General features: G+C 39.3%; 2 protein-coding genes across 2 annotated transcripts in view; one reads left to right on the top strand and one right to left on the bottom strand.

Annotated features, from left to right (window-relative positions):
- Nucleotides 1-3,366: 3,366 nt before the first annotated feature.
- Nucleotides 3,367-4,064, top strand: LOC108299591 (fatty acid-binding protein, heart-like). The gene has a single exon (XM_037736872.1). The coding sequence runs from the start codon at nucleotides 3,428-3,430 to the stop codon at nucleotides 3,827-3,829; it is 402 nt and encodes a 133-aa protein (XP_037592800.1). The 5' UTR covers nucleotides 3,367-3,427; the 3' UTR covers nucleotides 3,830-4,064.
- A 1,615-nt stretch (nucleotides 4,065-5,679) lies between these two features.
- Nucleotides 5,680-17,470, bottom strand: part of LZTFL1 (leucine zipper transcription factor like 1) — a 17,517-nt gene continuing 5,726 nt past the window's right edge. Inside the window, exons 3-10 of the mRNA XM_037731634.1 lie at nucleotides 16,699-16,893; nucleotides 15,374-15,434; nucleotides 14,224-14,295; nucleotides 12,727-12,792; nucleotides 12,567-12,644; nucleotides 10,154-10,330; nucleotides 9,072-9,175; nucleotides 5,680-8,028 (exon numbers count right to left, since the gene is read on the bottom strand). Of these exons, the coding sequence (XP_037587562.1) occupies nucleotides 8,010-8,028; nucleotides 9,072-9,175; nucleotides 10,154-10,330; nucleotides 12,567-12,644; nucleotides 12,727-12,792; nucleotides 14,224-14,295; nucleotides 15,374-15,434; nucleotides 16,699-16,893 (772 nt within the window). The 3' untranslated portion in view covers nucleotides 5,680-8,009. The remainder of the gene's footprint in view (nucleotides 8,029-9,071; nucleotides 9,176-10,153; nucleotides 10,331-12,566; nucleotides 12,645-12,726; nucleotides 12,793-14,223; nucleotides 14,296-15,373; nucleotides 15,435-16,698; nucleotides 16,894-17,470) is intronic.

Raw genomic sequence — 17,470 nt, 5'->3', positions numbered from 1 at the left:
GGGTGTGGCTTGGAATGAAAGAAGAGAAGACAGGCTCTGATTAGCCAACTATTATTTAAGAGATGCCCTGACAACTAGAAGGCCCCCAGATCTCTATTTAAAGGAACCCATATCTCCTATGTGCAGAAGCCAGAATATACTGAGAATCAGGCCCATGACTGGATTATAAAGGTGGTGCAGATACAAAGGAGACTCAATTCACATGCCTGGAAAGTATCCTTTGCTTAAGTCAGGGCCCTGATTGGGAAGGAGTGCAACTCTGAGATATGAGGGGCCCATATGGGCAAATGTCCCCCAAAACCTTGATACCCCAGTTTCTCCTGAACCCTTGGGTATAACAGAAGTGGCTCACTCCCTCTTGCTAGAGGAGAGTAGCCTCCTATCACTTGGAAGCCTTTCAAAGGCCTCTCTTGAAAGGAGACTGGCAGGATAACCTTGGTCTTCCTCAGGATCTGTCCCCACTTCCACTCATTACTTCTAAACCAATAAATAGGGCTGGATATCAGCATGCCCTATGCAGAGAAATATTATCCTGCTTTGAGGAGAAATGGATTCTTCCCCTGAAAGAACAGAACCTAGACTGGCAGAAGCTGGAAGAACACACATGGCTATAGATCTTGAGGATGGCCCAGTGGGAAGTAGAAAAGCAGCTGGATAAAGAAGAGTTTTTTGATATAGAGACTGTCTTTTGTGACTCAGGATTTGGCACGTTGGTAAGGACACATGGAGCCAGTCCTAATACACTGCTGCAATGGGCCTTGGTGCTTAAGGATGATGGGATGCCAAAAATGAGGTGGAGATTCCACAACTGCCTTGACAGAGTGCTGAGGAGGGGTCAGAAGGCTCAGAGGGATGGCATGCTAGAATGGATATAAGGTGAGAGAGCCCACCTGTGGGCAGGGGATACTCTCGTCACTGAAACAGTAAAGACTGCACTGGTAAGGGGACATTAGCATTGCTGAGAAGCTCAGTGGTGGCTGTCTTCTGTTGGCTAGAACTGACAATAGAAGATGCTGGCACATAACTGGGCTATGATAGGAAGGATTCCAGAACAAAAAACTAATGGCAGCACTCAGACATCAGAGGAATAAAATGAATACAGTAACCTAACGGGCCACAGGGCCAGAAGAACCACCAGGGAGCCAAGGACCAGTGGCTAATAGATTATGGCACTCCTCTTGGTGAGATGAATGCACAGTCAATGAAGTTACTGTTATAAAACCAAGCCAACCAACCAAATGCAACAGAAAGGACTACAGCTTGTCCCCGAGTCCGTTCTCGGTTCCAGAGCCCACGGGCTGAAGGAGAGGCTGGGTCTCCTGAGGGGGAGCCCTACAGCGCTATAGCAACCCTGTACGATACACACTCCCTCAAATCTTTTCCCAAGAGCCCCATGGCCATTTCTCAGAGTAACTGTACACTGAGAAAGTAGAATATACACATCTTTCAAGAACTACTGGACATGGCCTGAGTGACATACTCAGGGGATCTAAAGCACCATCAGAGCCCTCTTGTTAGAGTGGAACATATAGGATAGGCAATCTATGAAGTTCTGACCCAAGGACATCTCATAGTGGATCCAGTGGCCTGTGGGTCAATCCCCTGATCTCCCTTGTTTCTGAGAGGATAAATGGGATGAGTGTACTTAACTGAGAGACACTAAAATTGGTTTCTTGACCTGAGGGATAAGAACTGTAATGGTAGAAAAGGCTTATTTAACGCTCCAAAATACTCTCTCCATCTCACCCTCTGCTCCCAACTCCTGGCCAAAATCAGAGGCAAATCCGTACACCATATCCCAGGAGTATGGACAGTGATCCCCACAATATCCCACTGTATGGGTCCTGCAAAGCAAAACAGAGCAGAACACAGATAGATGGTAGAAGATGGCAGTGGACTAATATAAACCACGAAGTGGCAGAAGAAGCTTCAGCGGCAGACGCTGTGCTGGATATAACATTCCTTCTAATCAGCACTGGATATGAGGCTGGAGATCCGGTTAATGAATTCTCTTAAATCCCCTTCAGAAAAGAGAATCAAGAACAGGTTGAATTCACCTGGGTCAGATAACACAGTGTCCATTCACGTTTTGTTCCAGGAGCATATAAACCTTCCTGCTCTGTTACAAAACAGTCCAAAGAAGTCCTTGATCATCTTGACATTCTGCAGAACATCATCCTGGCCCAATACTTTGATGACAAATATTAACTGGACCTGGTGAACAGGAATGAATTGGGATATAATCTGGGTGTTCCTTATGACACATGCACCAGAGAGAAGGTGACTCCTATGAAGATTTGGAGGCCTCACATAATGGTAAAGTTGCCAGAGGTCCAACAATCTAGGGAATACTGGGGACATCCTGCCAACTCAAGAGCCAGTTATTGCATTTTGTACCTTCTACCACTAAGAGAGGCAAGCACTAGGTAGTATTATCTGGATTTTGAAGTCAGCATGTACAACACTTAGGAATATTGCTCTGACCATTACTTGGGTCACTCAGGAGGCTGCAAGTTTTGAGCGCACCGTCAGGAGAGCTTTGTACCTCTCTATGGTTCAGGCTGTAGTGTAGGGGTACCTCTTGGTGATATGTGGGGATAACAATAAATGGGAAATTTCACAACTACAGCAGGACAGGGGCAAAATGATCAGGGGCTCAGACACCTAAGAAAGGAAAGTCTAGGTCACCCCATGAGGCTAGCCATGCTGACCAGCGAAAGTGCTGGGGGGGAATCTGAGTAAGTAGAAGAGGGAGATGATAAATGTGAATTGGCTTCAGGACCAATATGCAACAGAGAGGACTACAGCTTGTCCCACTAACCTTTTCGTTGATGTTTTCCTTTTTGTATTCATTGTTTTAAAAATATTGTGGGCTGGGTGCAGTGGCTCACCCCTGTAATCCCAGCACTTTGGGAGGCCGAGGTGGGTGGATCACAAGGTCGGGAGTTCAAGACCAGCCTGGACAAGATGGTGAAACCCCATCTCTACTAAAAATACAAAAAATTTACCTGGGTGTGGTGGCAGGTGCCTGTAATCCTAGCTACTTGGTAGGCTGAGGCACAGAATTGTTTAAACCTGGGAGGTAGAGGTTGCAGTGAGCTGAGATTGCACCACTGCACTCCAGCCTGGGCAACACAGTGAGGCTCCATCTAAAAAAAAAAAAAAAAATCGTGACCAGCATTACCATTGAGAGAAAGTGAACTGAACATGGGACACAAGGTGGCACAGGTAGAGCGGGAGTGCGGGATTAGCTGCTGGAGATGCTTCAACATATCCCCTTCATTTATTCCCAGAGGTTTTCTCTTTTTTTAAATTGAGATATAACTCACATATAAAATTTATCCTTTGAAAGTATACAATTCAGGCCGTCCGAGTCTGCACGCCTGCTCTCTTCGCAGCTTCTATCTCAGCCTAGCCCAGCATCACTATGGTGGACGCTTTCCTGGGCACCTGGAAGCTAGTGGACAGCAAGAATTTCGATGACTACATGAAGTCACTCGGTGTGGGTTTTGCTACCAGGCAGGTGGCCAACATGACCAAGCCTACCACAATCATTGAAAAGAATGGGGACACTATCATCCTAAAAACACACAGCACCTTCAAGAACACAGAGATCAGCTTTAAGCTGGGGGTGGAATTCGATGAGACAACAGCAGATGACAGGAAGGTCAAGTCCATTGTGACACTGGATGGAGGCAAACTTGTTCACCTACAGAAGTGGGACAGGCAAGAGACGACACTTGTGCGGGAGCTAATTGATGGAAAACTCATCCTGACACTCACCCACGGCACTGCAGTTTGCACTCGCACTTATGAGAAAGAGGCATGACCTGACTGCACTGTTGCTGACTCCTACTCTGCCAATCGGCTACCCCTCGACTCAGCACCACATTGCCTCATTTCTTCCTCTGCATTTTGTACAAATCCACAAATTCTTCTAGGTTTAGGTGCTACTGGCCTGGATCCACTTCCAGTTTCCATTGTGTATGTGGTTTTTTTGTTAATGGCATTCAAAGGGTGCAAAAAAGAAAAAAAAAAAAAGACAAAAAAAAAAAAAAAAAAAAAAAGAAAGTATACAATTCAGTGATTTTTAGTACAGTCAAAAAGTTGTATAACCATCACCACTACCTAATTCCAGAACATTTCATCCCCTCAAAATGAAATGCAGGACCCATTAACAGTCACTCCCCATCAACTCCTGGGTTTGCAAGCAGAGAGTTCCCATGCTTGGCTTCTGGAGTCTCTGCCTGAGAGCATTCTCTGGTTATGAGGGTGAACCTGGTCCACATCCAGGAAGGCTGGGCATGGCAAGGAATGAATACCTCAGAGCTGACCCTTAATCAGTGAGGGATGGGAAGTGGTGGATAATATTCCCAGCTACCTTGCCCTTCAGTGGAAGAATTCAGAGATGTTTTCCATACCATGTCTCAGAGGGTCTCCAGCAGGACTGAGCCCCAGTTGCCCACAGTGGTAAGTCTTTCAATCTGTCTCAGTTCCTCAGTTCTTCCACAGGATTTCCTGAAATTACTTCCCAAATAAATTACTTGCACCCAAATCCTTTATCCTAGAGTCTACATGTGGGAAAACACACCTAAGATTCTTTTCAGCAAAATTATCATGAGGTCTTTGTCAAGCACCTTGCTGAAATTCTGACATACTATATCTCTCATGCTTTTAAAAAGACAAATGAGTTTGTGTGTGTGTGTGTGTGAGATAGGGTCTCACTCTGTCATGAAGCCTGGAGTGTAGTGATGTGATCACATGCCACCATGTCCAGCTAATTTTTAAATTTTTTGTAGAGATGGGGTCTTGCAATATTGGCCAGGCTGGTTTTGACCTACTGGCCTCAAGCAGTCCCCCTGCCTGGAACTCCCAAAGCATTGAAATTACAGTCTTGAGACACCACACCTGGCTCTGCCACACCTGATTTCTTACTAGAGCAATACATGCTGGCTCCTGGTGGTTATGTTTCTTTTCCAAGTTCTCATGAAAATCCATTTAAAAAGCTGTTAATTTGACAGTAGGCCCATTGCTATTTTACAAAACTATAATGGATTTTCCAAGTTCCATTTTGCTTTGTCTAACAGTGGTTTTTTTAATCTGTAAAAGTTAAAGGATGTATTGTAGGTAAAAAAGAGAGGAAGTAATACTTCGTATAATGTAAAAGACTGACTACTCTTCATTAATTCATTTTCTACAGTAGGCAATAACAGCAGTCCGCTCACTCGATGGAGGAGCTGATGACACAATGCAAAAGTCCCCAAACCAGTTGTCACCAACCCACTCACTTCTCTTCAAGAGGCTTTTGCCTTTAAGTATATTTCCCCTCTGTGAATACTGAAACCTTTTCCTAAGCAGTTTTGAAAATGCTTTTTTCAAAATATTATTGTCTAAATACTACTGTTTAGTCTGAATATGAAATATCATTTTGCTGAGATAGATTTTCTTTCTAGAAGACTGGCTTACATAACAAATTATGTCTTGAATATCTAGTGGCAAAGCTTTGGAACATAGGCATTTACACATAAGCAGAGGGAAATCATTAATGCCAATTTTTTTACCACCAATATATACCTAAAAGCACCAAGGGCTTAAAATGTGAACATCTCTATAAATCTCTTTCAGTTAATCGGAATGGAAATAATGAACAGTAAAGGCTTTATAAGACATAAGCCAATGATCATGTAAACATTTATTTAATATAGGTTCAAAATGTAATACATAAAGAAAAAAATGAACACTTAAATGTCAAACAGAAGAAATTAATAACAAAAACCGTTTACATTTTATTTTGGTCAACAAAAAGTCTGCACATGACTTAGCAGCAGCCCTGAATTAAATTAAACCAAAGCTGCATTATGATGGTCACCAATGCACAGGCTGCCTATCTGACTTAGCACATTAAAAGTCTAATCAAGGCTCAAACCAACATTCTTAGAAATCCAAAATATATATACAAAAAAGGCTTTCTTTCTCAGTTAAATGAGATAAATCTTAAAGTTGGGAAACTACTAAAAACAATGAAAACTGAAAACTGTATTTTGCTAAGGGTAGAGCATAAATAAAAGCAACAACACACACAAATGACAAACCGGAAACACTGAAATGTGTTTACATGTGAAGGAATCATCATGTTGATTTATGTCAAAGGACATCATATCTGTTTATCTTAATGCTTGGCATAGTTAGGTTTTAAGGTTTTAGAAATATTTTATTAAACAATAGGAACATACTCTACAGAATATTTCAAAATTGCTACCAAGAAAACAAGTACAAATTCTACCCAGCAATATAGGTTTCTTATCAACATACCTTCTTTCCCCACTGGTATCAAACTGAGAAAGGCATAGGGAGAAAATAATTGAATGGTTTCTGAAAGACACACTAACCCTTTAGCCAAAAGTTCTGCTTCTGAATTATATAGATCTTGGGCCACAGATAATGGAATGGATTTTCAGAGAGAGTGTCAGTTTAGGGCTAAAGAAATACAGGGTGAGACTGAAGCCCTCAACAAAAGCTCCAAAAGGACACAGAAACTGGTAAGTGACATAAATATGGTGAGAGGTGAGGAAGAAACATATAGTAAACGCTGGCTTGTTACTGCATTTGACTCTGTCCCTTCTCTGATCCATGCATCTTCTTAAGACTGCCTTCTGTGTCCTTTTGCAGGGAAATTATCTTACCCTTTGTCATTTGTTCCTTTACTATTTTAACAAAAGCTTATAAGAAAGATAATAAATTCAAGGCTATTATTAAAAGCTTGACTAAAAATAATAACAAGCCTATACTCCAATCAGTAAACTCGTCTCTTGGAATCAAATCTTCATTTATGGAAGTGGAATGTTTTCATTTGTGGAACTGGATGTCTCTTAGTAGACAGTGTTCATTTAGGGTGTGATACTCTTAATTTTAGAAGCAGGAAAAATTACTAAATATGTGAAGAGTAAGGACTTTCATTCTGATGGATTACTGCTTTCTAGACTTGACTTTGTTTATCCCTATAGTATATTGCTGCCTTACACAAGTGTGGATATGACACCCAATTCCTAATGACTTGTCTAAAATCTTCTAAAAAAACCAGGCCAATAAAAATACAGTGAAAACCTCTGGAAAATATAATTACTGTAGATCCACATAAATAAAGTCCAATCTGAAGTCTGATAGCTGATTTTATGTTGAGTATAAGTCTTTTAAAAAGTGTTCTTATTTAACATAAAATGTAAAAGAATATTCTGGCAACAAGTATAAATACTACATTTATTCTGAGTCCAGATACTTTCTAAACTGTGGAAGTGCAGGATGGATTTGACTTATACATTAGTAACACAGACTCATGAAAAGTCATGCTGCCAAAAACGTTCAGCCACCTCTGACAAATGGTCTTTAAAATGGGGAGACTGGGGAGCTTAAATGAATGTTCATGTTCACTGCTGTTAATTTTCCTTATAATTGGTAAGAAGGCTACCCATAATAGGTGGAATAGAATTCACATTTTCAAGGAATTCATAGTTTTCTCATCATCAAATAGAGTAAATGAATTTTCATTTTAAAAATAGAGACATATTTATTTGTAATATCTGTCTTTTTTCGGTAATAACTATCTTTAATAATGCTATTTATTTTTACTCATGGGGAATGCATAAGTGCATTGTTAGCTTCTTTAACATTTATTAAAAAGATAGACTCTTTATACTAATGCAGAAGGATAAGACTCTTCTTTGCGCTCTAAAAATCTCTTCTTTAAAGAATTCTCAGTGCGTGCGAGCTAAGACTGTGGAACACTCATTAGAGAGGTGTGTGGGATGACCAGCCAAAATCACTAGGTTTTCCCTGTTTTCAATTAGCTGAAAATATGAACTCTAGTTTTAAATATTAGAAGCAAAGTCTAAATATTAGAAAAATAAAAAGGGGATATGACAAAATTCTTCAGAATACATGCCTGAGTGTCATGCCTGAGTGAGACAGCATGTATGTTTCTATGTGTCAGCTTCCAGATGCAATCCTCAGTTTTAATCCTCAGGTTCATATCTGGAGATGTAAATTAAGAACATAATGTCAGGATACCTTTTGTTGTTGTTATTACCGAATAAGTTTACCTGAAGCAACTGCAGTGACTAAATCAGTGATGCTCTATTTCTCACTTCAAATTACTGCTATGGTAGAAGTTGGACACATTCAACTTAGTTTTGACAGTGACTTAGAGGGGATTTTTACATCAGGTAGAACGATGGGCTGGATCACTGCTAAGACTCCAAGTCTCTATATTTGGCATTTAGACCTGTGATAACTTAGTATAAGCACCTCAATTGTCAGATTGACAAGAATAGTCGATACGACTATGTGAGTAAAGGATTAGCAAATCTGCTTCTCTAAGGACAAATCTCACCTTGAATTCACTTGCTAGCTCTGCTCCCCTGGAACTCTGATAAAGGTAAAATGTCAACTCAGTTTCCAGGCAAAACATTAGATGACCACATCTGGACCTGGAGGGCTGTGAGGAACTATAAATACGTGGTGGGAGCCACTACTTCAGGTTCCCCTGTGTGATGAGTTCTTTTAACTGGACATATCCCTAGCTGGGCATCAATGACTGCTACAAGAGATACTAATCCTATGTAGACCATGGACTTCTATGCCAAGCTGGCTATGACACCCATCAGCATGGATCTCCTTCTCTCCAACTTAATTTGTCACTTCGGGGAACAGTAAGACCAGCTCTAGGACTGCTGAGAGTATACTACTGAGGAGAAGAGAACTATCTAATGCTGCCCTGCTAGCGTGTTGTGTTTCCTGTCTGATATCCTGCTAAGTGAATCTACTGCCAAGAGCAGCTTACTGTAGGCAGCTTACTTTAGGAGTCTAAAGGCCTAGAGGAACCTAAAAAGCAGCCCTGGTGGGCATTACAAGTGAGGGGAGGCCAGAGCTCCTCCACTTTCCTCACATGAAGGCTTCTGGACTACATGACCCAGCAACGACCACCGGCTTGACCTCTCTGGAACAAGCTTAGATTTCATAGAGCACAAACATCAATCCAGAGAGAGAAATCCAAAGGCAGGATCAGTGTGGCTTACTGTGCTAGTCTTTTCCTCAGATCTTTGATTTGGTCATTCTTCTTGGTAAGAATCTCTTTCATGTTTCGATAAGCTCCTGTTTGCTGAAATTTCTTTTCTAATTCCTGCTTAGTAAAAAATGTCAGCCCATTACTAAAAAATAGTTAAGGAAAGAGATAACAAATATGATAAAAATGTGTGAGGTTTTTTTTGCTTGAATTTTACTAGTATTTTGCTAATGATTTTGTAATTTCCTTAAAAGATACATAAAATTAAGACTATCCAAACTTTAAAAATATATTCTTTCAAATGAGAAGGCATAAAACAGTAATATTTTCCCAAGTACAGTGTTGGTAAATAACTCAAGCCCCTAGATATAAGAAAGCTATGTGAAATATTAAACTGATTTTCCAGTAAAATAAGCACACTTTTTTCCAAGTTCCAAAGTAGTATGTTTTAGCAAAAGGATTTTTAATTTAGTTAAATTTTAGCTCCCATATTCTTTTTTTTCCATTTTTTTATATGAACAAATTTTAAACTTCTTTTTAAGAGATGGGGGGTCTCACTGTGTTGGCCAGGCTGGTCTTGAACTCCTGGCCTCAAGTGATCCTCCCATCTTGGCCTCCCAAAGTGCTGGGATTACAGGCATGAGCCACTGCACCCGGTCTCAACTCCCACGTTCTTGAGTGTAATCCCTAAAGTGAAGACTCTAACTCTCTACATATTTTATATAAATTATTAAGAAAATATAGAAATCCTTGGGGAAAAAAATCTCCCATCCCTCTGCAGGCTGTGGGAAGAAAGAGCAGAAGAGCAACACGGTGGGGTGTAGGGCAGGATTCAAGCTGCCTACAGAGAAGCATTTCACCACATCATAGAGGGAGAGGAGATGTCTTATTATCACAGATATTTTAGTACCAAAGATGGAAGAATACCAGCGCCCAGAAATGATTAATCTTTAGAACATATTGGCTAATATCTTGAGAAAAAATGATCTGAATTTGCAGTTGTCCAGTGTTTATCTTAGTCACAAGTATTCCTCTATACTGTGTGTGAGTGGATTGGACATTAACAGACAAATCCCTTAAACACAGTCTTCTGACCTTTTCAGCCATGCGCAGCTGCTCCTGAACCCTGAGTAAGTCGTGCTTAGCTGTTGCCAGATTCTCCTCCAGTGACTTCTGGTTTTCTGTCTTATCATTAAGTGTCTTCTGAAATTCACTCTTTAAAGCAGCGACTGTGTTTTCTAAGTTACTCAAGTCTTGGGTCTTTATAAAATCCTATGAAAAAGAAATGCGTGCACATAATTTCATGTTGACATTCTAAAAATAACTGTTTTAGAATGGTGATTCAACATCATAGGAGATGAAAAAAATGATGTGTGTTGTGTGTGCATGCCAGCCTTCCTTGCCTGCCTGGGTAAGCACCAGCCTCTTCAGAGTCACCAGCAGGCCAGTCCACTGTCGGCCCCAGATGCGTGGTATCTTGCACACAGCTGACGCTCAGTAGTCACTGAATTCCAAATACATAACATATGACGTGTGCTCTGCTGGTATTTCAGTCCAAGATGTGTGTTAACAGGGTTGAGATGGTAAATAGGTTTCATTTTGAAAAGCCAAGTTTAAAAAAATCCTCAAAGAAGTCTGAATTCTTCAAAATGATAGAAAAAAATGATAAAGGTAATATAATTTATACCAAAAATTTAATAGACATACTTTAGTCATCATTTACAAGGAAATAATATGAGAGCATAATTACTGATTACATGGTTTTTAAAATTTTTAAGATTTTAAGTTTTTTATATGTATATTTTTGCATACTTTGACAACTACAGCATAATACAAGCACTGGATCTTCTCTCTGGCTGGATCTTGCTTTTGACTGGGTAAGATACATGACAGAAAAAACACTTGTATTGATATGACAGTAAAATGGTCTACAACTGGTTAATCTGTAGATGAAGTACTTAATACTTTCAGCCAAGAGAAGTGGCTCATGCCTGTAATTCTAATACTTTAGGAGGCCAAGGCAGGAGGACTGCTTGAGTCCAGGAGATTGAGACCAGCCTAGGCAACAAAGCAAGAACCCATCTCTACAAAAAATATAAAAAAATTAGCCAGGCATGGTGGCACATGCCTGTGGTCCCAACCACTTGGGAGGCTGAGGTGGGAGGACTGCTTGAGCCCGTGAGGTCAAGGCTATAGTGAGCCATGACTGCACCACTGCACTCCAGCCTGGGCAACAAAATGAGGCCCTGTCTCAAAAGAAAAAAAAAAAAAAGTACTTAAGTATTTTCAACAAAAGAAAAAAATCTTTCCTCATTTTTGAAATCTGGTCTTTGAAAAAAAGATTTTATTTTATTGCAAGTAATAAAGGCATGTATTCATTGGTTGTTTTTGTGTCCAAAACCTCAAAGTAAAATTGAAGCAAAGCCCCAAAAAGCTTTTAAACAAATTCATCATCCAAACGTGTTTGCAATTGTGTGACTTATGGGAAATTATAAAGCTGTTCTCGGACATTCATGTTTTTATAAATCTATGGTCCTTGGTATATAATATGGTTGAAAATCATTAGCCATATAAGAAGTATCCTCCTGTTTAAAAAATATCTACAGGTAAAGTTGTATAATGTCTGAGATTTGCTTCAAAAAAACATAAGGGGGCGGTGGAAAGAAGAAAGCAGAGGTACAAATGAAACAGACTGGCCGTGCGCTGGTGACTGGTAAATAGAGTGATGAGTGTATGGAGGTTCATTATACTGTCCTCTCTACTCCTGTGTATGTTTGAAATTTTTCATAGAAAAAAGATTAGCAAAAGCCCAGTGAAGCAGATTTTGGGATTGTTTAACAGACGTTTATGAGAGTATGACCACTAGGAAGGCCAGCTGAACTGAGTATGTACTCAAATGGTTCTGCTCACATGAAATCATACTGTAGCATGCACACTCAATGGAAAGGCCACAGGAGACAGAACTGTACATACGATGACTTCCTGCAGATAGAGTGACATTCAGTCGTTACATGCAGAGGCCTGAAGAACTCTAACACTGGATTTCACTGTACTCTATAGTGTCACTAGGTGCAGATGGATTTGCAGATTCATAACCAGTTTGTCACACTCATCAAAGGCAAACTTTAATGTTCATTATACTAAAACCTAAATATAAACCAATTAACTAGAAACTTTTCTTCATTCCTTTTCCTCCCACTTTAATTGGATGTCAAAGTGAAAGGGAAACACTTTTTTAAAAATGTGAGAATATCTTGTATGCCAGGGAAATGGCAGGCATGTGAGCTATGTACTGTCCCCTCTGCCCTGGAGGAGGGACAAAGGGAAGACCACTGGTTCTCACCAGGCCTTCTGGGAGCAAGGATGTCCCAACACAGGACAACAGAGGCATTCGTCTCAGGGAGTGGCAGAGGGTGGGGTGCAGTGAGCAGTAATTCAGATGTAATTTGAAGTTCAGAACTTCATTCTACTTAGAAAATGTGAAAAAGGTAGTTAAAACTTGTTTCACCTTTTGATTTCCTTGATCAAGCTGTAAATCTCGCAGTGCTTTTTCTAGTTTGGACTTTTCATCCAGTGCATTTGTAGCCTATAATGAAGTTTAAACAAAACACTTTCAGTATTTAATCTGTAGGCAAGTCAATAATTGTGTCAAAACATTTCTCAGCTACCTGTATTTCAATGGTCTTCAACCTTGACTTCAATTTCTCATTCTCTTCTTGAAGTCTTGAAATTTCCTTTGTGAGTAAATTCAAGTTTTATTATATTAACCAAAATACTTTAATATTTGAAATTATTACTTGTTTCACTCAAAAATCTAAGTTTTATATTTAATTTAAATTAGATAATAGCTCAAAAATGCACTACCGATATTTTGGTAATGTCCCAATTTCATCCAGACCATCAGCCTCAGTATCTGCGAGTCAGCTTTGGCTCTAAGACAGCCAGTTCCTTTTCTCTCAATTTCTCAGACACATCTTTCCTCTTTCAGCCCTCTGTTTTCAAGCTTTTTCCAAAGACCCCCTTCCCTGCCATCTCTCTGCTAGCTGGTCCTGCAAATCCTGAGTCTATTCTCAGCCTACACTGCATACCGTTGACCCTAATCCGGAGAACTCCTTCATTTCAGTACCATGCTCAAGCCCACAGATGCTTCTGACTGAGTTGTGGCCAAACACTTTTGTTCTTAGACAGCTCAAACATTCGAGTCACCTGTGTTTTTTTCCACTAGACTCCGACAAACACATCAGGCCAGTCAGAGAGCACTGCATTCTGTTCCAAGTCATGCCGCTTCCAAGTCACTGCCTGTTCTGTTCTCCTGCCCAACACACTCACTTCTTTTTCCTCTATAATTTAACTGGTCTTCACCCTTCAAGGCCCAGCTTAGGTGCCTCCTTATCCGAAAGCCTGTTCTCACCTACTCTCATCCACACACAACTGAGTCTTCTTTGCTACCAAGTATGACACCTGTAGCACACAGGAGAGTATTCTCTGGTCTCTATTTCTAGAGCATCAGTTCTACCTTCCCAATAAAACTATTACATTTTTGAGGGCAAGGGATCAGGTATTACACTGCTTTTTATCTCTAACAACATCTAGCATAATGTTGAGAATACCAAGGTCATGAAAAATAGCCGAAATCTGAAATGCTTCAAAATCTGAAACTTTCTGAGTGCTGACATGATGCTGAAAGAAAATGCTCATTGGAGAATTTCAGATATGAGATTTTTGGATCTGGGCTGCTCAACTGGGTCTGTATAATGTAAATATTCAAAAATATGAAATCCAAAACATTTCTGGTCCCAAGCATTTTGGATAAGGGATACTCAACCTGTGCTGATAAATAATTTTTGCAAACTTAAAGCAAAAACCCTTCTCTTTGTTACCGCAGATCACAAACTTTCAATGTCCATAAATAAATGCTGTCCAAAATGTCATGCTCTTCACTTTACCTGGAAAAGGTGTGATCAAGAGCTACTTCAGGCTCTGTAGAAGGTAAGGATGCCCTCTTCTGGCCTATGAAGTACCATCAAGTAAAACTACTATAGTGAACTAATTATCCTCAGTGGACCTGAATCAAACCTTCCACTTCCGTTTCTCCATCCTAGAGTTGTTCAGGCAATGAGAGAAGAGAATTAGAGGTTTTCCATTTCTCAAAACAATAACATTACCTTATTTAGGAGTTCTGCTGTTCCACCTTCATTAAGTGGAGCAAGCTTTGGTTTTGTGATATCTATGATGGGCTGAAACAAAATAAAGAAACCAAACTGAAATCACCCTGGAATAAAAATCACTGAACACTTGCACTTTCCAAGTGGAAGACACTATATATAAACAAATCCACTGGGATGTCAGTTCCACAGGTGTGGAGATTTCTATTGGATTCATCCTTTGTTATTCCCAGTGCCTACGATATGCCTGTCAGGGTAAAAATAAAACCTATCTTCCCTGTATCTTAAAAAAATTCAAACAGAAGGAAAATGAGGGAAGAAAGGAGGGAAGGAAGGAGCTCAAAACTAGATCTGATATAGAGCCTAGCATCTAGGAACTAGAGTTTTAACCTGTGGGAGCTGAAACAGTGATTTCTGCATGAACCTTAGATTCTGTGAAAAACTGTAATACTGATGAAGATCTAGGCAAATATACTACAGATAAACAATAACTTGGCACAAGTAATCCAGTCGTTTAGTAATATGTATTAAAAACAAAAGAATCCTTGCCCTCTGATCCAGAAATTTCTCAGCCAGAAATATGACCCAAAGGAATAACTGGAAAGTGTTTTGTATGTGTGTGTACATAGATTCATCTCAGCAGTGTTTATCCAACAATGGAGTATTCACCGTATGTCTGTAAAGTAGAATCGTAAGTAGTCATTCCAGTTAATGAGAATGATTAGAAAGAGAAGTAGGTAACTACTAGTATTGTCTCCATTTGTCAGATGAGTAAAATGCAGCTGAGCTACCTCAGATAACCTGCTCAAGATAACACAGCCAGGAAGTGACAGACCCAGGATGTATCCCCAGGTGTGGCTGACCTGACAACCTGTGCTCTGCATCTTCTGAGTATTTATGGGTGGGACTGAGACTGGACTTAGGGATCATGTGTTTGTCTAGGTCATCACAGACAAAAGCAGTTTTCCATAGTTACTTCCAAAACATTTTTTCTTTTGCCTGAAAATATGAGAGACAATTTTTGAATTTTACTCTTGAATTGAATGCTTTTCCTTAAGAGTTCTCAGTTTGATCTTTGAATTCTTTGAGTGACTTGAGAATTTTAAATACTGGCTATTAAGATATGGATTTACAATGACCAAAAAGTTACCTTTTTGTTTGAAGATGTTATCTCTGCTTTTTCAAATTCTGCAACTTGTTCTAATAATTCTCTTGAAGATGAAAGCAAAGATAAAAATTATTCATTTAAAACAGATTTATATCACACATAAGAAGAGTAAAATCACTGGTACCAACCTATTATATGCCAGAGAGAACAGCACAAGGTAGACCAAACTTCACCACATCAAGAATGTTAGCTGCAAATGGTTGAGAACCTAAACCACACGGACTCAAATGTGATCATCCACAGCACCTGGAATTTTGCACCTACTAGGTATGCAATATCTACTGCTAGAAATATACTACAGTGTTAATATAAAAGTGAGGGAAATTTATAGTCAACTTTGTATTCCTGAGGTGCTATGAGATTGTTTTATTATATAATATGTATTGTTAGCTAGAAGGTGATTCAAGAAAGACAAACTGATTCTTAATAAAGTAGCCTCAGAAAAATGAAAATAGTCCATAGTATCTCCTGAAAAGGAGTATCACAAATTCCTAGGACAGACAGATAGTGGAGGTGTGCCATCTGAAGATTGGCCAAGGCCAATGGGAACTGACTGTACACAAGCTGAGAGAGTTAACAGCAGTCAGCTTCTAAGCTTCTTTAACTGCCACCTTCTCAGTTTTCTCACCAGTCACCTACTGACAGTGGCAGAAGTTAAAGGATTTTCCTCCCCAGTCCACAAGTTGTCCTCAGTGTTGTTCAACACTCTGCACATGAACTGACGTGCTGTGACCGTGCTTGGAGAAGTCCTTCCTGATTTCTGCCATGCCTGTTCTTAAAATGATTTCAACGTCACCAAGTTTACCATATTTTTTGAATTTGAGCTCTTTGATGTCCATATTATAAACTTTTTTGTATTTTATATTTCCTATTTTAAAGTTAATAAATGTGTACTTTTAAATTCAATTATTTAGAAAACCTCCAATGCTACTAGATTGAATTGATGGTATTTATATTTGAATTGATTTTTCAACTGTCTCATAATTTTTATTTCTTAGTTGACCAATCTATAAAGACTGATTGTAATACTGACAAGCTAACAAAAATGCTGTAAGAAATAATGATAGCCTGAAAAGCAATTTCATAAATCTCGATGGCCTCTGTAATACCTAGGAACAGTGGAACAACTTTTAAAAGGGTGCTGCGTGGTACCCAAGACATCACTCAGTGACTTGATGCTTTGTTGTTACCCTATCCAAATTGTCTCACATTTTCGCCCTAAGAAAATATGCAGCAAAGATGTTCACTAACTTTTAAGATTATGCTTGGGCCACTATTGTCACAGTTTTAAGTACAAATTTTATTACCGGTTTTCAAGTTCAGAGATGTCTGTCTGCAGCTTAAGATACCACTTCTCAGCTTGTGCAAACAGCTGTCGCAGAAGTAACACATTGGTATAGGCAGTGTTGATGAGCTCAGATTCCACCTCGCTATGAACCACAGCTTGCAATCCATTGAGGACTTCGGAGACTTCATCTATGGTGAAGGTCTCTTCCACTAACCTGAAAAACAACCACAATCCAAAACTTACGGATAAACAACAAAAAAATCTACAAAATTAAGAAATCCAAATTCATGTAATCTAAGAAATTCAAAGATTACAGTGAAAAATCTCTCTGGGAACTATTTTTTTTATTAATAAAATGTTGAAAATAATTTAAACTCAATTAATTTTTGTCATCTATTCAAATGATTAAATTGTGAACATCCTTTAATACAAGTAAATGCTTAAACACATCCCCAAAATCATCATCTACTTTTTTCTTTAATTTTTTAGTAATAAATGTCTTATTTCAAACTCCACTGAAATTCAGTCTTACTACATTTAATAATTTTAAAAGTCACCTGGTAGGCATAGTCTCATTTCTTTCTAATATTTCTCTAGCATTTAAATTATTTTAATAACTGTATGAACTAGTCACAGGTTAGTAAAAGCCTATGGGAAATAATGGTAATTATATATTGCTTCTCTTTGCATTCTTGAGACCCAAAAGAATAATTAAAAAAAAAAAAACAGCCGGGCGCGGTGGCTCAAGCCTGTAATCCCAGCACTTTGGGAGGCCGAGGCGGGTGGATCAC

This window comes from Cebus imitator, unplaced genomic scaffold (genome assembly GCF_001604975.1).
Source record: "Cebus imitator isolate Cc_AM_T3 unplaced genomic scaffold, Cebus_imitator-1.0 Scaffold0, whole genome shotgun sequence".
In the NCBI taxonomy this organism is placed as follows: domain Eukaryota; kingdom Metazoa; phylum Chordata; class Mammalia; order Primates; family Cebidae; genus Cebus; species Cebus imitator.
Note: the sequence above shows the minus strand (reverse complement) of the source record. Positions and strands in the feature narration are given on the sequence as shown.

What these genes read in the sequence shown, in the direction of transcription:
- LOC108299591 (XM_037736872.1), top strand. Translation starts at nt 3,428, where the DNA reads ATGGTGGACGCTTTCCTGGGCACCTGGAAGCTAGTGGACAGCAAGAAT.